General features: G+C 32.3%; 2 protein-coding genes and 1 long non-coding RNA gene across 4 annotated transcripts; all 3 read right to left on the minus strand.

Moving 5' to 3' along the window:
* Positions 1-635: 635 nt before the first annotated feature.
* On the minus strand, positions 636-2,418 carry LOC115968817 (paired amphipathic helix protein Sin3-like 2). Its single transcript, XM_031088330.1, has 5 exons — positions 2,259-2,418; positions 1,468-1,650; positions 1,202-1,385; positions 1,020-1,118; positions 636-912 (listed from the first exon to the last, which is right to left on the minus strand). Exons 1-5 carry the CDS (start codon positions 2,327-2,329, stop codon positions 814-816), a joined length of 636 nt encoding a protein of 211 aa, XP_030944190.1. The 5' UTR covers positions 2,330-2,418; the 3' UTR covers positions 636-813.
* An 8,821-nt stretch (positions 2,419-11,239) lies between these two features.
* On the minus strand, positions 11,240-14,545 carry LOC115976759. Its single transcript, XR_004088371.1, has 4 exons — positions 14,227-14,545; positions 12,615-12,653; positions 12,337-12,406; positions 11,240-11,563 (listed from the first exon to the last, which is right to left on the minus strand). It is a non-coding gene; the product is annotated as an uncharacterized LOC115976759 (long non-coding RNA).
* Positions 14,546-15,414: 869 nt separating this feature from the next.
* Positions 15,415-20,899, minus strand: LOC115978321 (paired amphipathic helix protein Sin3-like 2). Of its 2 annotated transcripts, none has more exons than XM_031100341.1 (13): positions 20,818-20,899; positions 20,328-20,428; positions 19,708-19,848; positions 19,481-19,616; positions 19,300-19,398; positions 19,103-19,191; positions 17,446-17,568; positions 16,691-16,852; positions 16,451-16,598; positions 16,270-16,368; positions 16,071-16,161; positions 15,875-15,973; positions 15,415-15,727 (listed from the first exon to the last, which is right to left on the minus strand). In XM_031100341.1, exons 2-11 carry the CDS (start codon positions 20,384-20,386, stop codon positions 16,090-16,092), a joined length of 1,128 nt encoding a protein of 375 aa, XP_030956201.1. In that variant the 5' UTR covers positions 20,387-20,428; positions 20,818-20,899; the 3' UTR covers positions 15,415-15,727; positions 15,875-15,973; positions 16,071-16,089. The 2 variants fall into 2 exon arrangements, with proteins under 2 accessions (XP_030956201.1, XP_030956199.1); XM_031100339.1 differs by having other exon boundaries at positions 16,067-16,161.
* Positions 20,900-22,198: the final 1,299 nt, after the last annotated feature.

Below are 22,198 nucleotides of genomic sequence, written 5' to 3' on the forward strand. Positions count from 1 at the left end.
TGTAAATTATGTTGTCTCTTTCAATTAAATTATGGACCCAAAATGGAACTACAAAGTTTGCGTTTATCCCAAACATTCCCCCAGCAAGCATTGGATAGATTACCAAAATTCAAACAAGAAAAAGTTACATTGAAATTTGATTGCAGAAATTGCTTTTTCATCGTTCAGCTTTGGATGGTCAACACTGAGATCACAATTAATACGATGCTAAAAGAAAAAGATTTATTGGCTTACCATTATGAATCCATTTAAAAGAATAAAATGATGAAACGTAACATCATGATCCTGAGTCCATTTCAGGTTACTTTTTTCCCCCTTGGATTTGACAGTGTTTTGAGTGTCATTTAAATCTCATTATCTCGCCATCCATGAAATGGATCCATTTCAAATGGAGAGCATCCTAATACCTATTGTTTTCACATGTATGTGGGAATGCCAGAGTTCCGCCCACTGGAATGCTCAAATGAATTTCTTAGATATGGGGCATTCTGCACCAAAAGCAATGCTGCTTTTGGTAGAACTATTGTGAACTCATCAAGCAAATAAGGATAACCATAGAAAAGAATGGCAAAAATACTGAAAATTACATGAATAAGAAAACTTATCAAGTAAAAAAAACAGAGCCATAACATACATTTACCATGGTTAGTACCTCATTTTGAAAGTGATTCTGTAGAAATAAAATTCATCATTAAACCGAAGAAACCAACATTTTCTGTTGAAATTCAACGGAGCAAAACAGTATATTAACTTTTTATCTTGTTCACAATTCACAAAGCAAAACAATATATTCGCCTTTATCTCGTTCACAATTCACAAACCAGGATTCTTTGCTGAAACAGATGCTTCTTCTGGAAGAAATGTTGTGAACTCTTCAACCAAATCTGGATGACCATCAAAAAGAGTGGAAATCTGAAATTGTAAAACAAAAACCTCTAAAAAATACTGAAAATTACATTAAAGAAGAAAAACTTTCCAAAAGGAGCAGTGAAACAAACAGAACCATGGCATATATTTACCTCATTGTAGACCTTATTTATGTCATTGTGCTCCTTCCTGTACGTATTCATAATGTCTAAGAATGCTTCATAAACACGTAGATCATTTTGAAAGCGGATCTATAGGAAAAAAAGGTCATCATTAAACAGCAAGGAACCAACAATTTCAGTTGAAATTCAAAAGAGCAAAACAAAATTTTCACCATTATCTTGTTCACAAAGTCGATAGCTCTTCCAAATTCAACCTTCTCCCTTTGTGGAGAAGCCTCATCATCGTCAAGGGTTATTTCATAGCCCTTTTGCAGGAAGACGTTGAACCCAGAAATCAAGTTATTATGGCCTTCAAATAATTCCTTCACTCTGGCACTAGCACCAACAGTATCAGTTCTGCAAGAACAAACAATGGCATAATCCGTTAGGTTTTCAACGCAATGTTCCATTAATCCAAGATAAAAACTTCATACTGTACCTTTGAGCCTTCAAATCTTTTAAGACCTCAAGGAACATGTCATATTTCTCTCTTTGATCTTGAAATGTTTCCTTCACTTCCTTGAGATAGCTTGAGGAATCATTTGTTGTTAATTTCCCTGCGGTACAACCAAGATCACTACCTCCTCTGCCTCCACTTGCTGGGACTTGGGATTTCCCATATCTTCACATTATATTTATAAAATTAGCATAACCACAATTCATCCAGAACTAAACACAACATATTCATACTATCAATGTGATTGCTATGTGAGTACAAAAGTTTATAACTTGCTGATACCCAGTCAATTTTAACAGCAAACCGATTTCCAGCATTCAAATTTCTCCTCAGTGGAAAACTAGGATTCAAATCCCTCCCCCCATTGTTGTAATCATCCAATTCCCTCCACACCCCCCCCCCCCAAAAAAAAAAACCCACAAAAGGAAAATTTTCCAAGCATTCTTGTCACAACTCAATTAACAAAAAATCACAGAAAAATTTGCGTAAAAATTAAATCCAATTAAAACAAGAAGAACCCATTACAAAACAAGCCAATAGGACGATTCAAATTCAAACAATAGTACAGAAATATAACCCATATCTATCTTCCCTCATAAAAATTCAGTAAATTCCATCATAAAACAAATCACCAAGCAAAAAGCAAGCAACTTTTCTCACACGAAATATTTTCTAGCAAAACAAACAGAACTTAAAGTATGAAACAATTCTTCCCAAAATATCAAAGCTGTAAAAACAACAAAAGAGAAAAGCGTACAGAGAAAGAAACTTACGAGTCTCCACTCGAAGAACCAGACGGTCGCTTAGACTGCGTAGGGCTACCATCGTCTCCTTTTCTCTTCATTTCCGAACCAAATTCTCAATTCTCAAATCACCAACTAACAAAAACAGAAACCAAGAAACTTCTTAAAGGTTACTTTTTTTTCTTTGGGCTTTTTCCCTCCCATTTAACAATTTTGATGTTAACGACTGCTTTTATTTTTATATATATATATATATATATATATGGTAATATGGACCCACTTGGGTCTAAAGGCTCGAATGCAAGCACGTGTTCACGTCTCAACGGATAGTCAAAAGTTTTGTAACCTAATTGATTAACACTTTTTTTAATAAAGATATTTGAGATTCCAATTCCTGGCGTGTAAGGTCGTAACTATGAAATTATTAAAATTGTGTTGTCTTAATTTTGACAGAATTTAATTTGTTACCTTTCAAAAGTTAATGTTTTAATTTTGTATTTTTATAATGAATACAAATTCCTTATTCCATAATTTGTGATCCTAATAAAGCTTAATTAAATTATTAAGCTCATTTTTCCAAAAAAAAAAAAATTGTAATTTACACAATTGACCCTGATATTTAATTTTATTAAAGCTAAGTTTCAAATATTAAAATATATCAAAATAAATTTATTAACAAATCGAATATATATTTTTTCAAGTACTATCATTTGTAACATTAATGTCTCATATTTAGATATTTCTATAAACATTATAGTAAATAAATTTAACATTTTAAGTCTTAAACAAGCATTTACAAATAAATGAAAAATTAACAACAAAAACACCAAATTTGTGATTAATACATAACAAAAATATTTTTAATGGTAAACATATGTAAAAGTGATATTGTTTTAACTTGTAGATAAAATATAATGTTGGTTTGGCAAAAGCCCGTCATTTTTATGGCCTCATTTGCAACTTGTGATGAAAGTACTAGTTGCCAAGAGTTTTATAGTTCAATTGACATATCTTAGTATTGAAGTAAATATTCATGGTTCAAATTCTTCCATCCCCAATTCACATATAAATTTATTTGATTTTTATTTCAAAAGTAAAAAAATCAAGGGAAAAAGTTTAGCTACAAAACTAGTTGTAGTCTAAGGTTATAACCTTACTCAATAAAATAAATATCACTACATATTTTAAAATTTTAACTATTGAATTACATGTTTTTTATGCTTTTAATACACATGTCAAATTTTATCTCAATCGTATATTATTTACTATATAATCTATAAGCTTATATTTTATGCATAATTTTAAACTACAAAAACATACAATTTAAATAATTTATTGATGACATAGTTATTAATCTTTAATTTTCTAGAAATTTTGCAAGCATAGAGAATATAAGAAAAAGATGTAATCCAATGGTGAATTTGTCAAAATTTACCTTCAATAAAAAGATATTGAGTAAGGTTGTAGTCTTAAGCTATAACTAATTTTGTAGTTAAACTTAGTTCAAAGTTAAATGCTAAACCAGACTTGACTCTGTTACACTCCATACAAAAAAGAAAAAGAAAAAGAAAAATGTTGTCTCTTTCAATTATATTATTGACCCAAAATGCAACTATAAAGTTTGTGTTTAACCGAAAACTGCCCCCTGCGAGCATTGGTGCCAATCAGTTAAGGGAAAATATTCAATAAATTACTAAAGTTCTAACATATTTTAATTGACATGGGAAGTAATGATAGAATGCTAAAAGAAATAGATTTATTGGCTTACTATCCATTCAAAACTATAATTTTTGAATGGATATAGCGTATCCATTCAAAAAGAGTAAATTGCCCATGACAATTTAAATTGCCATGGGAGCAATTTTTTTTAGAAGGTGATTGGTTTACAGTCGATCATTGATGATGTGGTCCATACAGAATTTAGTGAAAAATAAATAAATTGAAGGAAAACTTTTAATGACAATAATTTTTCAATAAAAGTAAAAATTTTCAAGAGGTGAAATAGTATTAATAGTAGATTCAATTAAATTTTAAAATAATGTTGCTCCAATTTAATACTTTTAAAAAAAATTCTAAAAAATAAAAAAAAAGAAGATAGAAATTGAAGAGGAAAGTTACATGCTCCGAGTACATTTCAGGTTACTTTTTACTTTTATTTTATTTTATTTTCCTGAATTTGACAGCGCATTGAATGTAAATCCGTGAAATGGATCCATTTCAAATGTCCTAAGCATTTCCACATATATGTGGGCATGCCAGAGCTCTCATTAAAATACTGAAAGCAGTTTCATAGATATGGGGCATTATGTGCTAAAAGTGATGCTGCTTTTGGTAGAAAAGTGAACTCATCAAGCAAATCCGGATGATCTGAAAAGAAGAGTGGCAACCTAAAAATTGTAAACAAAAACTACTAAGAAAACTGAAAATCAAGGCCACTAAAAATACTGAAAGAATTACTTGAATAAGAAACTTTCCAATAAAACAAGAGCATTGAACAAACAGAGCCATAACATATCTACCATAGTTATTACCTCATTGTAGACCTTGGTTTTGTCCTTGTGCTCCTTCCTGTACATTTTTAAAATGTCTACGAATGCTTTATAATGTCTATCGTTTTGATGATAGTGTTTCTGTAGGAACAAAAGTCATGATTAAACCGCTAGGAACCAACATTTGCAGTTGAAATTCAACAGCGCAAAACAATAATTTCACCTTTATTTTGGTCACAACGTTGATAGCTTCTTCAAAATCAATCTTCTTAGTTTGTGGAGCAGCCTCATCATGCTCAAGGGCTAATTCAGACCCCTTTGGCAAGAAGATGTCAAACCCAGAAATCAATTTATTATGCCCTTCGAATAATTCCTTCACTTTGGCAATGGCTCCAGACACATCACTTCTGCAAGAACAAACAATGGCACAATCCGTTAGGTTTTAGATGCAATGTCAATTAATCCAAGACAAAAACTTCATACATGATGCAAGTTTTATTTTTATTTTGATAAATAAAGACAAAGATAAACTTCAAACATGCAATTACGGTACCTTTGAGCCCTAAAATCTTTCATGATCTTAAGGAACATGTCATATTTCTCTCTTTGGTCTTGAAGCGTTTCCTTCCCTTCCTTGAGATAGGTTTAGGCATCATTTTCTGTTTGTTCCTGCCTGGTACGACCAAGATCACTATCTCCTCCGCCTCCACTACATCTATATTACAAATATTCCATAAACACAAAATATTCATACTATCAATGTGATCTCTATGAGAGTACAGAAGTTTATAACTTGCTGATACCCTGTCAATTTTAACAGCAAACTGATTCCCCGGATTCAAATTTCTCATTAGTGGCATTGCTTGTTCTCCTTTACTTGGAGAACTAAGATTCGAATCCCATTGTTGTAATCTTCAATTTATCAACAAAAAGAAAAAAAAATCCCACAAAAGGAAAAAAAAATCCAAGCTTTTATATGTCACAAGTCACCCAAAATTAAATTCTAATTACAAAAAAGCAGAACCCATTACAAAGCCAGCCAAGAGCATGGTTCAAAGAATTCAGCAAATTCCATCATACAAGAATTACCAAGAAAAAGCATTACAAAGGTTAAATGAAAAGGCAAAAAACTAAACTTACACTGTTACACAAAGCATTTTCTAGCGAACCAAACAGAACTTAAGGGAAAAAAAAATTCTACCTAAAAAAATTAATTGTAAAAAAAAAAAAAAAGGCGTACAAAGAAAGAAACTTACAAGTCTCCACTCAAAAAAACAGACTGTGAAGAGCTACCATCGTCTCTTAATCTCTTCATTTCCGAACTAATCCTCCACGAAATTCTCAAATCACTAACCAAGAACGGAATTCTCAAATCACTAACCAAGAAAAAAAGAGACAAAGAAATGTAAAATAAGAGACCCTATAAGAATTTAGGAATTCATAATAAGAACTACAAAAAGCATATATCTCCCATGAAAGAAAAAGAGTTTCAGGGGATGTAGCAGAGTTGAATGACATGTCTCTTCAATAAGAAGCTGTTAATGCAAACTTGTTTGCCCAAGAAACCAAAGAAAACAAAATAAAAGAAAACCAGTTTTTGCAAATTGCAGAACATCAGGAAAGAAAAGATAAGAGAGCCATTACGAATTATTTAGATAAGAGATGCAACAAACTATATAGTGTAAAGTGTGAACACTGGAAAGTGATTTTGGGAGTGAAATCTTGCTGTTGTAAATAGGAATCAGAAGTTGAGAATTCATTTTGGGTTTTGGTTGCAGTTTTCTAGCTAACCAAATCAATATCTGAAATCTAGAGAAACAAACAGAAAAAAGAAGTAAAACTTACAGATGTGAAGGGTCTCTTTTTGCCAATCCACACGGCTTCTTTTTTCCTTTTTTTTCCCTCCCATTTTCATGTTAACGTCTACTTATATAATTGAAGACAACACTTGCCACGTGTATATAATATTTAGTAATTAATAAATGGACAAAGTTTGGCAACAAACTTGGTTGTAGTATTAGGCTATGACTCTACTCAATATCTCTTTATTAGATATGAATTTTGACAAATCTATTAGAGGATTGCATTTTATTTTTATTATTATATTTTTCATGTTTGCAAAATTTTTAGAAAATTAAAGATTAATAGATATATCATTGTCTCTTTTTCCCTTCATTTCCGAACCAAATTCGCAATTCTCAAATCACTAACCAAGAAAAAAAGAAACCAAGAAACTTAAAAAACAAAAAGAATTTACGAATTCCTATAGATCTATTTAGTATTATTTTTTTTATAGTTTTTTCCCTCCCATTTAACAATTTTGATGTTAACAATTTCTTATATATGGTAATGGCACCACTTGGGTCTAAAAGCTCTAAACCCGTTTAAATGTAAATATGTGTTCTCGTCTCAATGGATACTTTTGCCTTAAGTTAAGAGTTTTGTAACTCAACTGATTAATACCGTTTTGATATCTACATCTAGGATTCAAATTTATTGCTTGTAAGGTCTTAACTATGAAATTATTAGAACGGTGTTGTCTCAATTTTAATAGGATTTAATTTGTTACTTTTCAAAAGTTCATGTTTTAATCTTGTACTTTTAAAACGAATACAAATTTCTTGTTCCATAATTTGTATTCCATTTTATGCTCCTCCACTAATCTTAATAAAAATTAATTCAATTATTTAATCTCATTTTTCAATAAAATATTGCAAGTAATATTTTAATTTTATTAAAGCTAGGTTTCAAATATCAAAATATATCAAAGCAATAAATTTATAAGTTTTTTCACAATCCAAAATAAATAAATAAATAAATCTAATATATATTATTTCAAGTACTATCATTTGTAACATTAATATCTCATATTTAGCTATTTCTTATAATAAATAAATTTAATATTTTGAGACTAAATGAAGCATTTACAAATAAATGAAAACTTAACAATAAAAACACCAAAGCCTTGTTGCAAATAAAAAAAAAATTCAAAAATTTAATAAATTGTACTCTATAAAACTAATATATTATTCATAAGTCAAAGAAAATATAAGAAAATTCTAATGGACTGAATCAAGTCCTTAGGTTAAGAGATTCGCAACAAACAATAAAAGTTCTTAGGTTAAGAAATAAGAATGATTTGAAAAAAAGAAAGAGCAAAAGGAAATTACTTTAATTAAAACCCTTCTACTTAGACTCAACAAGCAAAACTCACAAGACAATATAAGAAACACTATTCTTCCATTGCTCTATCTCTCTCTTTTTTCTTAAAAAAAAAAAAAAGGAAAATCTTGTTTTGGTAAATTATTTATATTTTTTTTAGAGGTCATATATTGGAACTACTTAGATAGATAACCGTTTATTAATTTTTTGGATTTTTTGTGGGGGGAGCTCATATTTTTGGATGTAATATTTAAAAGGTACATACATTATCACAAAAAAAAAAAAAAATATGACAAGCCTTTTTCAACTTTCCTTCGAGTGAATGAACGGACTCAACAAGCAATTTTCATGTGAATTAGGCAAGTGGACTGCTAAATAAATCTTTAAACGTGAAATCCTTGGGAGTGCGCTCTCATGGTTTGTTTCTTTGGGTACGTTTGGTACACTGAATGTGGATTACAACAGGAATGGTAATTTTTATTACCAAGAATAAAATGTGTTGTAATTGAATAACTAAACCTATTCATTAGTTTGGTTGTGAGTTGTAACATTAAAATAACAATTATGATTTATTTTAGGAAATACCTCATTCATACAATTATATTTCCTATAAAATAATATATTTTAAATTTTAGAGAGATGAGTTATTTTTTTATGATTTTTTATTTCCATAATTATTAGGTGGATATGGAAAGTTTATTTATTTGGAAATGTATTAATGTTAGAAATTATTACATCTACTAAGGAATAACTATTACAACCCTTCTAGAGAGGAATAGTTATTTCTCATTTTAAAGAATAGCTATTCATAAGGAGAATAATTTTACGGTACCCCTCAAAAAAGGGGGGGGGGGGTACGGTACCCACTAGTAGGTAACCTGCTACACCAGGTTACTTTTTTCTCACATTTAACGGTTCCATCTTCACATTGTGCAGTTCTAATATCACATGTGACAGTTCTTTTCTTACATTTGATGGTTCCCTTACTTTTTTCTCACATCTGACAGTTTCATTCTCACATTGTGCGGTTCCAATATCACATATGACAGTTCTTTTGTCATATTGGGTGGTTCCCTTACTTTTTTCTCACACTTGACGGTTCCATCCTCACATTGTGCAGTTCCAATATCATATGTGATAGTTCTTTTTTCACATTTGGTGGTTCCCCTACTTTTTTTTTTTCACATTTGACAGTTCCATCCTCACATTGTGCGGTTCCAACATCACATATGACAGTTCTTTTGTCACATTGGGTGGTTTCCTTACTTTTTTCTCACACTTGACGATTCCATCCTCACATTGTACAATTCCAACATCACAAGTGACAGTTCTTTTGTCACATTTGGTGGTTCCCTTACTTTTTTATCACATTTGACGGTTCCATCCTCACATTGTGCAGTTCTAATATCACATGTGACAGTTTTTTTCTCACATTTGGAGGTTCTCTTACTTTTTTTTCTCCCATTTGACGGTTCCATCCTCACATTGTGCGGTTCTAACATCACATATGACAGTTTTTTTTGTCACATTGGGTGGTTCCCTTACTTTTTTCTCACACTTGACGATGTCATCCTCACATTGTATAGTCTAACATCACATGTGACAGTTCTTTTCTCACATTTGGTGGTTCCCTTACTTTTTTCTCATATTTGACGGTTCTATCCTCTCATTGTGCAGTTCCAACATAACATATGATAGTTCTTTTGTCAAATTGGGTGGTTCCCTTATTTTTTTTCTCGCATTTGACGGTTCCATCCTCACATTGTGTAGTTCGAACATCACATGTGACAGTTCTTTTCTCACATTTAGTGGTTCCCTTATTTCTTTTTTTTACATTTGACGGTTCCATCCTCACATTTTGCAGTTCCAACATCATATATGACAATTCTTTTGTCACATTGGGTGGTTCCTTTACTTTTTTCTCACACATGATGGTTCCATTTTCACATTTTGCAGTTCTAACATTACATGTGACAGTTCTTTTCTCACATTTGGTGGTTTCGTTACTTTTTTCTCACATTTGACGTTTCCATTTTCAAATTGTGCCATTCCAACATTACATGTGACAGTTCTTTTTTCACATTTAGTAGTTCCCTTACTTTTTTTTCTCATATTTGATGGATAACAGGGTGGAAAATGACATTTTCCACCGTTTGGTTCGGGAGAGAAAAAAAGAGAGACAGAAAATGGGGAGGAAAATAATCCCTTCGGGCCCACACTTTTACCTCCCTATTTGGGAGGAAAAGATGCTGATGATGTAATTTACACAAATACCCTCACTTTGTTACCCTCACCTACCCCTCTCACTTTCCCACTATTATATTACAAGAACATAATAGTCAATTTATATAAACTACATTTTTCATCCTCCCATTTTTCTCTCCAACCAAACAAAAAAGTTTTTCATCCTCTCACTTTTCCACCCCTCCAACCAAACACACATGAGGGAAAACCAAATCTTTTCTATCCTCCCACTTTTCCATTCAGCCTACTGATTTTCTATGCATCATCAATATATACTATAAAACCGAAGATGTATAACCTTATGTGCTCTCTAATTGTTCTTATGCAACATTTGCAACTTAATCACAGTTGTGTGTTTATTGTGGTGTCTAAGGTTGGAAATAAGGTGACTATACAATTAGCAAGTTATGCAAAAAATCCAATACAAAGATTGTTGATAATTTTAAAATTTTCAGTAAACACTTGAATTGAAACTACAGATTTAGTATGAAATAGTCATCAATCAAGGCTACTACACCAGGTTTTATATTTTTTAGGAATTTTCATTAGATCCACATGTGCAGAAGTGTCAAATGACTGTGTCTGACATGAATATAATCACCCCAACTAAAGTGTCTATGCAATTTTGTTTCATAAAATTATTATTATATTTAGACCCATCTAAAACAAAATAAACATCCCAAAAATTTTCTACAATAACAAAAATTACCAATAGAAAAGGTAAAAACGAACAAACCAGTCCTTTTTAAAAAAATTATCAAAATAATTTTGTCATTGAGAGTTTAGCATATCAACCACAATGATAAGTGTGAGCCTCATTTGAGTCCGCAGAACCTCCACGAGCTAAGTCCAAGAGAGCCCTAATAGCAATGGAATGTTTTCATTGTTGAAGACTTATCGGTGCCATAAAGCATCTCTCTCTCTCTCTCTCTCTCTCTCTCGATTTCGCAAAATTTATACAAACTCATCATTCTAAAGCCATTTGGTATTTGTTCCTATAAAATATTGGAACGTGTAATTTGAACATAATTAGCTGTTAAAAGGAAGTGGGCCCTTAATGTGCATTAACATCTCCATTCCTTTCAAGCATTTGCAAACTTCCAAGAAACAAGCAGCAGCAAAAACAATTCAACATGTTATAGAATCATCACAAATACTGATGATTTTTCCAAGAATAATATTTCATTTATGAAGAGCTAACAATTTTATGACTTAAATCTAGGAGCAGTATAAATTCAACTTGCCGCCAATACTTTAAAAAAAAAAAAAACAAAATGGAACCACCTCATAAAGTTTGGTACAAACAAAAATCATTCCAGTATCAACCTTTGGCAACCAGCCAGGTAAACACGTAACTAATGTAGAGCAAATTTCAGAATAGCCTTAATTTCACATTGGGGGCCGACCTGAACCTAGCAGCTGGCCGATTAGATTAGTCACCTGGCAAAAACACAAAATAGCTTGCTTTTATTTCCATTACATGATGGTAATCGCACGCAAATCATAATTCATTCGTGATGAAATACCAATTCCTTACACTAAATTACCACAAAACAAAATAGAACCAGCAAGGAACCCACACTATTCAAATACTGATGTCACAGAAAATCACATGTCTATAAGGTTAGGCCTTTCTAAAGCAACACCAAGGCTGCAAGACTTACACAGATATTTCTAAGCTAATGGCATGGTGCACAGAATTATCAGTATAACATACGCATTGATAAACTAAATAAAATAATGTGAAGGAAGCATGGAAGTAATGGATGATATAAAATTAAACTTAAGCCAGAAACATGATGGAGAGAATCCAATCAAACATCAAGACAACAAAATTCAAAGAAAGGCCAAGGGGAAAAATGAAACTTTTGGTGTGGAGGGGTCGAAGGTAGAAGAAACTGAAATATTGTCTTTTTTGTAACAAAATCCAGTTCAAAAGAATATGACAATAGATGAGAGTCAGTCCACATTTTAAACATCTGCATTGCTCCTTATACAGGATATCTATGAGTAGCTTGAAAATATTTACAAACTTATCAAGCAAATTATAACATGGATATGACTTTATATCAATCAAATTATAACAAGAGACAAGAGAGTAATATAATAATGAGAAATTTAATCTACCCCCTCAAAAAAAGAGTACATCAATCAAAAGTTTATACTGTGGGAAGTACTGTGTAAACCATATGCGAATATGATTGTCAACTTACATGCCAATATTTTGATACGCAGCGATCAATGCAACTATTTTCACCCATATTTAGTTCAGACTCCTTGTACCTGAAATAATAAATGATAATATGACCAATTTGATACATTTTCTTTACACAAGGATGTCAAATGAGTACTTTCTGCAATTAATTAATATAGAGAAAAAATTACTGAACTTTGTAAAAAAAGTTAATTGGATTCTACAAAGGTGAATTCAAAATCAACTTAGAAAAGTTCATGCAAATTGCAGGAAAGAAATTAACACAAAGTTTTGTACCTTTTCTCAACGCACTTATTAAAACATGTGTTTGTAAGCCTGATTCAAAAACAGAAAAAGGAAGCAGGTCAACCTCAATAAATATTTATCCTGAATGGAAAATCATAAACAATGCAATTTTATTCAAAATATATATCACTATGAGACATCCTCAACCATAGCAGTCCAATTCCCAATCTTAATCTAGCAAGTGAAAGCATTGATAAATGTGCTTACTATAGGGTAGTTTCTTTTTTGGTGGTAATTATGCACTTATCCTTTTTATAGGTGAGACCACACCTTAAAATGACATTGACCTAAATTCACAAAGTAATATTTCCAATCATAATGGTTAGTCATTTATTCGGTATCATCTTGATTCAGAGTATCTCACCTCACCTAGGAAAAACCAAAACTAAAATAAACTCTCAATGAGAAATAATGTTAACCTGATTTTTCACAGTAACTGGACTAAAAAAGAAAAAATAAAAATAGTTAGCTAATCCTAATTTGAAAGTAATCACTGGGTTGAACCTGAAACTATCTGTGCAACGTCTGTTGTTGCTATTCAGAATTGGAGATGACCTTACCCTGTACTCTGTAATTGTTGTTGAGGTAAAGATGTCAGGGTTGCTATATCTTTGTCAAACAAACAAGTGGGTTTTGGTTTTTGTCTCTTGCTACATTCTCTTTCCCTAGGTGCAGTGCTGCTCTACAACTTCTGCGGTAATGTACAAATGCTTTGGGAGTCGGGGGACCAACTATTTGTTACTCAAGTTGAGAGATCGCTTTGTTACTGACTAATTCCCAGTTGAATCCTTGCCTTTGGCACCAACTGGCTCTATGCAGAGCCACACTGCTAGAAAGTAGAAAGTAGAAACTAATGCTAAAAGAGGGGCACAATTTTGATACAGGAGATGATCTAATTAGGAAGGCTGTTTTTATTACAACTTCAATTTATGGTGAACATCATCCAGATAAAATATCTGCTCCTAAAACTCTGAGCAAACTCACCAGGCTTCTTTCAAATTCTAAATTTTAGAGAAACCAACTCTAAAATTTAGCACAAACCAACACTAAAATTGGTGTTCTTACTGCCAAGGTGGTTGAAAAAAAAAAAATCTCCCAAGTCCATAGGTTCATAGTATCGTGTCCTCCCCACACTCCCAACCAAATCTAATCTTGTCGCAACTTATGGATAAGGGTTCCCACGTCTCACTCAAGTTTCATGTTTCGCATCCCAAACTCAAAAGTGTAAAGATTTTTTTTTTTTTTTTTTGAGAAACCAGTCTGTGAGACAGACCGATGCTTTTATTAAAACATAAGAAAACTATGAACATCAAACAAAGTAAGGGGGATAATGTCCCCAGGTAAGTCTTCAACCCAAACCTGAAGTTCTAGCCCAACCCAAGATTTCTTTGCCAAAGCATTGGCAACCTTATTACAATTTCGTTTCACATGGCAGTAGTGATCCAGGCAATCAGTGGTGGACTATCAAGCCCTTCGGTGTAAATATTAATTTGTCAAATATATAAGAACCGAAACTCAAACAAAACAATAATAGCATAAACCCACAAAGTTTAGAGAAATAATATAAACCCATATCAGCGTTAATCATATGTGAAGAGAGAACCTGAAGATTGTGGGTGGTTCCACCGATTTAGAATGGTAGAAAAGAAGTGCCACCGAGTCGTACGGGAAGAGTTGAAGCGCCGCCGAGTTGGATTGGATATAAGTGAGCCGCCGATTTGAGGATGGATTGGAAGAGACGAAATTAGAGAGCGGCGCCGACGAGTTGGATTGGATGAGAAGAAGCGTCGCCGATTTGAGGTTGTGGGTATGCGGCTGTCTGGTTCTGTATGGTTTTAGCTATTTTGAGGGTTTTGTTTAGAGAGGCAAACTGAGACAGGCAGAGGAAGAAGCAAACGTGAGAGGAGAAAAGTATGATTAATGTTATAATTTTTGGTTTATATAAAACCTGTTTAGCCGGTAACCAAAACCCATTAAAATTACATCAACGGACAAGATTAAAACAATATTAAATGAATGGTTCTGATTTAAGAGGGTACCGTACCCTTCCTTTTTTTGGGGGTACGGTAGAATGACCCTCATAAGGAATGACTATTCCTTATAATAAAAACATAACCAAACTATTGAATAGCTAATCCATAGGAATAGCTGTTACATTACGGTACCTATTACAGTTTACCAAACGTGCCCTTTGTATATTGTAATGTGGTGTTTGGTCTTTTGGGATTAGGAATAACAATGAGACGGGGTTGGATTATGAGGACCTTGTTTTAGAAACTTTTTTGATTTTGGAAATACCTAAAATCTAACGATGCACATATTATTTTGGAATTTTTAAAATGATTGTTGTGATCAATACATAACAAAAATATTGTTAACAATAATCCTAAGTAAAAATGATATTGTTTTAAGTTGTGGCTAAACTATAGTAGATGTTAGACAGAGCAGATAAAGAATGTTGGTTTGGCAAAAGCCCAACGTTTTTCCGCTTCATTAGCAACTTGTGATGAAAGTAGTTGTGAACAGCCTTATTGTTCAATTGACGTCTCTTGATATTGAAGTAAATATTCATAGTTCCAGTTCTCCCATCCCCAATTCAAAAATAAATTTATTTGATTTTTTATTTCAAAAGTAACAAATTAAATGCTAAACCACTGTAAACCTGCCTTCTGCGAGCATTGGTGCCAAGTAGTTAAGGGAAAGTATTCAATAAATTACTAGAGTTCAAACATAATTTAATTGACATGGGAAGTAATGTTAGAATGCTGAAAGAAATAGATTTATAGGCTTACTATTATGAATCCATTCAAAAGAATAAAATGAAGAATGTTACAGGCTCTGAGTACGTTTCAGGTTACTTTTTACTTTCTGAATTTGACAGTGCATTGAGTGTCAATCCGTAAAATGGATCCATTTCAAATGGGAAGGATCCTAACACTAACCATTTCCGCGTGTATGTGGGCATGCCAGAGCTCTTCTCATAATAATACTAAAACCAGTTTCGTAGATATGGGGCATTATGTGCTACAAGTGATGCTACTTAGTGGTAGAAAGGTGAACTCAGCAAGAAAATCCGGATGATCATAAAAAAGAATAGTGGCAACCTGAAAAATTGTCAACAAAAACCACTAAGAAATCTAAGAAACAAGGCCACTAAAAATACTGAAAAAATTACTTGAATAAGAAACTTTCCAATAAAACAAGAGCATTGAACAAACAGAGCCATAACATATATCTACTACGGTTATTACCTCATTATAGACCTTGGTTTTGTCCTTGTGCTCCTTCCTGTACATCTTTTAAATGTCCACGAATGCTTTATAATGTCTATCGTTTTGATGATAGTGTTTCTGTAGGAACAAAATTCATCATTATATTGCAAGAAACCAGCATTTGCTGTTGAAATTCAACAGAGCCAAAAAGTATATTGACAATTCACAAACCAACATTCTTTGCTGAAACACGTTCAGCTTTTGGAAAAAAGAAATCTATTGATCTCATCCATTAAATCCGCATGACCCTTAAGAAGAATGGAAATCTGAAAATTGTAAAACAAAAAACCTCTAAGAATACTGAAAATTACATTAACAAGAAAAACTTCCAAAACAAGAGCAGTGAAACAAACAGAACCATAGCATATATTTACCTCATAGTAGGCCTTATATACGTCCTTGCGCCCCTTCCAGAACTCATTTAAAATGTCTGAGAATGCTACATAAACTTGTTCATCATTTTGAAAGCGTTTCTGTAGGAATAAAGGTCATCATTAAACCGCAAGGAACCAGCATTTGCAGTTGAAATTCAACAGAGCAAAACAATATTTTCACCTCTATATTGGTCAAAATGTTGATAGCCTCATCAACCTCAAGGGCTATTTCATACCCCTTTGGTAAGAAGATGTTAAATCCAGAAATCAAGTTATTATGCCCTTCAAATAATTCCTTCACTCTGATCATGACATCAACAATGCCAATTCTGCAAGTAGAAACAATGGCACAATCCATTAGGTTTTAGATGTAATGTTCCATTATTCCAGGACAAAAGCTGCATAAATGCAATGAGTGTACCTTTGATTCTTAAAATCTTTCACGACCTTACAGAACATGTCATATTTCTCTCTTTGGTCTCGAAACGTTTCCATCACTTCCTTGAGATAGCTCAAGCCGTCATTTGCTGTTACTTTCCCCAGAGTACCACCACCATCTACTGGGGCTTGGGATTGTGCATAGCTTCAAATCCACAAATATACATATAATTACACATCATCCCAAACTATTACATTTATAGTACAGTTTTTCCATAAACACAGAATATTCGTACAATCAATGTGATCTCTATGAGAGTACAGCTTATAACTTGCTGATACCCAGTCAATTTTAACAGCATACTGAGTCCCAGTGTTCAAATTTCTCATCAGCGGCATTGCCTGCTCTCCTTTACTTGGAGAACTAAGATTTGAATCCCTCTCTCCATTAATTGTCAACCAAAAAATAAAAATCCCACAAAAGGAAAAAATTCCAAGCATTCATATGTCAAAGTCACTTGAAAAATCCTCACATTATAACTTGCCTAAAATTAAGTTTCAATTAAAAAAAGCAGAACCCATTATGAAGCCAGTCAAGAGCATGATTCCAAAAATTCAGCAAATTCCATCATACAGAAAAATATCAAGCAAAAGCATTAGAGAGGTTAATTGAGAAAGCAAAAAATAAACCTTACACAGAAAGATTTTCTAGGAAACCAAACGGAACTTAAGGAATCAAAAATTCTATTTAAAAATAAATAAATGTAAAGAGAAAAGCGTACAGAGAAAAAAACTTACAAATCACAACGCGAAGAAGCAGACAGCTGCTTAGATTGCGAAGAGCTACCACTGTCTCCTAATCTCTTCATTTCCAAACTAATCCACCTCAAAAGTCTCAAATCACTAAACACCCTCCTCACCCTCCACCCCCCCAAAAAAAAGACCAGTAAGAATTTGAGAATTTACTAAAAAGAAGAATAAGAAGAGTTTTATCAGACTAAAGATACCGCAAGAACGATATTGCAATAGTTTATCAACATGAGTATTGAATAATAAGCAGTGAAATCAAATTTGTGTGCAAAGAACGATAAGAAAAAAAGAAACCAAAGAAAATATTGAAAAAAGAAAACCGGCCCTTGAAAATTGCAGAACACCAGCTTTTCTTTTTTTCTTTTGGATAGGAGTATTAGGAGAGAACATTAGTCACTACTAATTATATATTTTTGGGTGTGAAATGTTGCATTTGGAAATTCATTTTCGTTTTTGGTTAACATTTTCTAACCAAATCAAAACCTGAAATTTAGTAACAAAAAATAAACATATAAGTAAAAACTCTCTCTCTCTCTCTCTCTCTCTCAAGTCTCAATACAGAAGTGTTCCTTTTTCTATTATTGTTTTCCCTCTCATCCTAACTATCAAATTATCAAAATGGTTTTGCAACAATTTTTACAGGATTTAATTTGTTATCTTCCAAAAGTTTTAAGTTTTCATTTTATTTATACTTTTACGACTATAGTTTAATTTAGACCACCCTTAAACTATAGAATTCAAAGAGAAAAATTAGGTACAGTTTCTTAAGGTTATGCAGTAGTATTTGATTTAATTTAGTTGGACTGGGGAAGTGATTTGAGTGTGACCTACTGAGAAGAAAGAGTAATACACTAGCCATTGCAAAATAATTCTTTAAATGTGAAATCCTTGGGGGTGTCTTCTCATATTCTGTTTCCTTGTTTGTTCTAACGTGGCATTTGTTCTTTTGGGATTAGGGATGACAACGATGCAGCGTTTGAACACAAGTGCCTTATCCCCATCCCGTCTCCTCTTTGGGACAAGAAAATTTTGTGTGGAATAGACTCAGGTAAGTTTGGTTTAGGGCAGGTTAGAAATATTTTATTTATCTTAATGAGATGACTTTGACATCAATGAAATAAAATTGAAACATAAATGAGAAGGGTGACTAAGAGATGTGGCATTTAATTAGTTACTCTGAAATAAAAAAATCAAATAAATTTAGATGTGTGATGTAGAGAGGACCAATGCTTAATTTGTTACATCTTAGTTACAATCTCAGAGATTAATTTTATTTAAAATTTTAGAATTTAATTTGTTACTCTTTAAACAACATGGTTTTATTTATTACACCCCCATCCTTTCTCACAACTCCCCCCCCCCCCCCCCCAAAAGATAAATTGCTTTCATTTTCCTTTTGATAACTCAATAAATAGGGGTGTGGATTTGAGCAATGAACCTTTTTTTTAAAAAAAATCAAGAGGTGCCAATTAAATTATTGACCCCAAACATAATTACAAAGTTCGCGTTTAACCCAATCCTCCCCCCCGGCGCGTGATCATTGGAATTTTTTTATTGCTTTGTCATTGTCCAGCTCTGGCTGGTAGGCAGTGTTAACATTGGAAGTAATGATAGAATGCTGAAAGAAATAGATTTATTGGCATACCATTTCTCTGCTGAAACAGGTTCAGTTTTAGGAAGAAATCTAGTGAACTCATCAATTAAATCCGCATGACCATTAAGAAGAATGGAAATCTGAAAATTTTAAATCGAAAACCTCTTAAGATTACTGAAAATTACATAAACAAGAAAACCCTCCAAAACAAGAGCAGTGAAACAAACAGAACCATAGCATATATTTACCTGATTGTGGATGGTATTTATGTCGTTGTGCCCCTCCCGAAACTCATTTAGAATGTCTAAGATTATCATACAAACAGTCAAATCATTTTGAAAGCGTTCCTGTAGGAACAAAAGTCATCATTAAAACGCTAGGAATAAACATTTGCAGTTGAAATTCAACAGAGCAAAACAATAATTTCACCTTTATCATAATTATAGCTCTCCAAAATTCACTAATGTCAAGGGCCTTTGGCAAGAAGATGTTAAACCCAGAAATCAAGTTATTATGCCCTTCAAATAATTCCTTCACTTTGGCAATGACTCTAGAAGCATCAGTTCTGGAAGAACAAACAATGGCATAATCCGTTAGGTTTTAGATGCAATGTCCATTAATCCAAGACAAAATCTTCATACATGCAATTACTGTACCTTCGAGCAAAAAAAAATTTCATGACCATAAGGAACATCTTATATTTCTCTCTTTGGTCTTGAAGCGTTTCCTTCACTACCTTGAGATAGGTTAAGCCATCATTTTCTGTTTGATCACTTCCTCCTCTGCCTCCACTACATCTATAGTACAAATATTCCATAAACATAACATATTCATACTAATCAATGTGATCTCAATGAGAGTACAAAAGTTTATAACTTGCTGATGCCCAGTCAATATTAACAGCAAACTGATTAGCCGGATTCAAATTTCTCATTAGTGGCATTGCTTGCTCTCCTTTACTTGGAGATATAAAATTCGAATCCCTCCCTCCATTGTTGTAATCTTTAATTTATCAATAAAAAGAAAGAAAAAAAATCCCACAAAAGGAAAAACTTCCAAGCTTTCATATCATTACAAAAATTTAAATTCCAATTACGGAAAAGCAGAACCCATTACAAAACCAAGCAAAAGCATTACAAAGGTTAAACGAAAAGGCAAAAAACTGAACTTACAAACAGAACTTAAGGAATAAAAAATTCTACCTAAAAAAATAAATGTAAAAAAAAAAAAAAAAAAACACACACAAAAGAGAAAAGCATACAAAGAAAGAACTTACGAGTCTCCACTCGAAAAACTAGACTGCAAAGAGCTACCATCGTCTCTTAATCTCTTCATTTCCAAGCTATATCCTCCACGAAATTCTCAAATCTCAAGTCACTAACCAAGAAAAAAAGAAACGAAGAAATGTAAAATAAGAGACCCTATAAGAATTTGGGAATTCATAATAAGAACTATAAGAAGCATATATCTCCCATGAAAGAAAAAAGAGTTTCAGGGGATGTAGCAGAGTTGAATGACATGTCTCTAGTAAGAAGCAGTTAAAGCAAACTTGTTTGCCCAAGAAGGATAAGAAAGAAAGAAAGAAAGAAACCAAAGAAAACCAGCTCTTGCAAATAGCAGAACATCAGGAAAGGAAAGATAAGGGATGCAAGAAACTATAGTGTAAGCACTGGAAATTGATTTTGGGAGTGAAATCTTGCTGTTGGAAATAGGAATCAGAAGTTGGAAATTTAGAGAAACAAACAGAAAAAAGAAGTAAAACTTACAGGCTTTACTTCTTGTTTGCACCAACACTTCTCTCTTTGTCTCTCTTTCTTGCTCTCTTCTCCACACGGCTTCTGTTTTTTTTTTTTTTTTCTTTATTCCCTCCCATTTTGATGTTAACGTCTACTTATACGGACCCACTCGGGGTCTAGACCCGTTAGGATGCTTATGGCTGACAACACTTGCCACGTATAATATATATTATTTACTTAGGATAATTATTAGTCTTTGAGCATGCGCTCATTAATGGCCTCAATTTTTTTTTTTTTTTTTTTTTAAGTAAAGGTTAATAATTTACATTTATTATAATTTAAAAATATATATTTTTATTTTTCAAATAAATAAAAAAAGATAAAATTTAGAGATAAACTGTAACTGTATTTTCTTTTTTGAACGTGAAGAGAAAAAAATCCTAAATTTTAGAAATTTCCTTTTTGAATTCAAAAAGAAATTTGTTATTTAACATTTATAACCATATTTCTAAAGGAAGTTACCCTTCATTAATGAGGGTATTTTTGAACTACGTAAAAATCTAGTTGAAAGAGGGAAATCCTCTTATATATAGTATAGATTAAGCCAAATGATATAAATTGTTGATTTTTTTTAGAAACTATAAATGGTTGAATTCAATATAGTGTTTTAAATAAGAAATTATTATTGTAGCCAAACTAGTAGTATTCTTTCTCATTGGTTCATGCCTTATAAGGTAGAAAGAGGGAAGTCATCTTTCCAATGTGGGACAAAAGAATTCAAGGCAAGGCAAGACAATCAAGCCAAAAAACCAAAGCCAAAGCCAAAGCCAAAAATTCTTGAGTACCTACAATTATTAAGTGATTAGATTGGTTAGTTAGAACTTTCTCAAAAAAAGAGAAAGATTGGTTAGTTAGAAAAAAAAGATATATATTTAAATTTGGGGGGTTTCTCTTCTCTTATAGGGAAAAGTTAACGAATGCTTAAGAACATTGGTTTAGAAAATATTTTTAGAAACTTTTTATGGGAAAAAAACAATTAATTTTTATGATAGTTTTTTTATATTTTCCATGAAAGTGGTGTTAAAACTTTCTAAAATGAATGGTTTATTAATAATTAATATGACTACATATTTTGAAAATCTAACTATTGGATAATATGTTCTTTATGTTACTAACAACTATATCAAATTTTGTGCTAATTAGATGTTATTTACTATTCGATCCGTAAACTTATTACAATGAATTATATGATTAATTTTGTTGATAGAACGCTGTTTGACTTGGTGATTGCGAAAAGAGTCAATGAGTTAGCTACAATCCGAGTATTTTTGTAGTATGAATGAATCAAAAAAATTTGAACAGATCTACAAGTGCGGTAGTTTCTTTGGCAAGGGACCCATATGTCATTGCA

The sequence above is a fragment of the Quercus lobata genome, chromosome 2, assembly GCF_001633185.2.
Source record: "Quercus lobata isolate SW786 chromosome 2, ValleyOak3.0 Primary Assembly, whole genome shotgun sequence".
NCBI lineage: Eukaryota > Viridiplantae > Streptophyta > Magnoliopsida > Fagales > Fagaceae > Quercus > Quercus lobata.

Bases quoted from the DNA above. Each gene is read 5' to 3' on its own strand.
- LOC115978321 (XM_031100341.1), bottom strand. From the start codon at position 20,386: ATGAAGAGATTAAGAGACGATGGTAGCTCTTTGCAGTCTAGTTTTTCG. The intron at 19,849-20,327 runs GTAAGTTCTTTC...TTTGTACTATAG, and splicing joins AGTTTTTCGAGTGGAGACTC to ATGTAGTGGAGGCAGAGGAG. The intron at 19,617-19,707 runs GTACAGTAATTG...TTGTTCTTCCAG, and splicing joins AAATTTTTTTTTGCTCGAAG to AACTGATGCTTCTAGAGTCA.
- LOC115968817 (XM_031088330.1), bottom strand. From the start codon at position 2,329: ATGAAGAGAAAAGGAGACGATGGTAGCCCTACGCAGTCTAAGCGACCG. The intron at 1,651-2,258 runs GTAAGTTTCTTT...TATAATGTGAAG, and splicing joins GGTTCTTCGAGTGGAGACTC to ATATGGGAAATCCCAAGTCC. The intron at 1,386-1,467 runs GTACAGTATGAA...TTGTTCTTGCAG, and splicing joins AAAGATTTGAAGGCTCAAAG to AACTGATACTGTTGGTGCTA.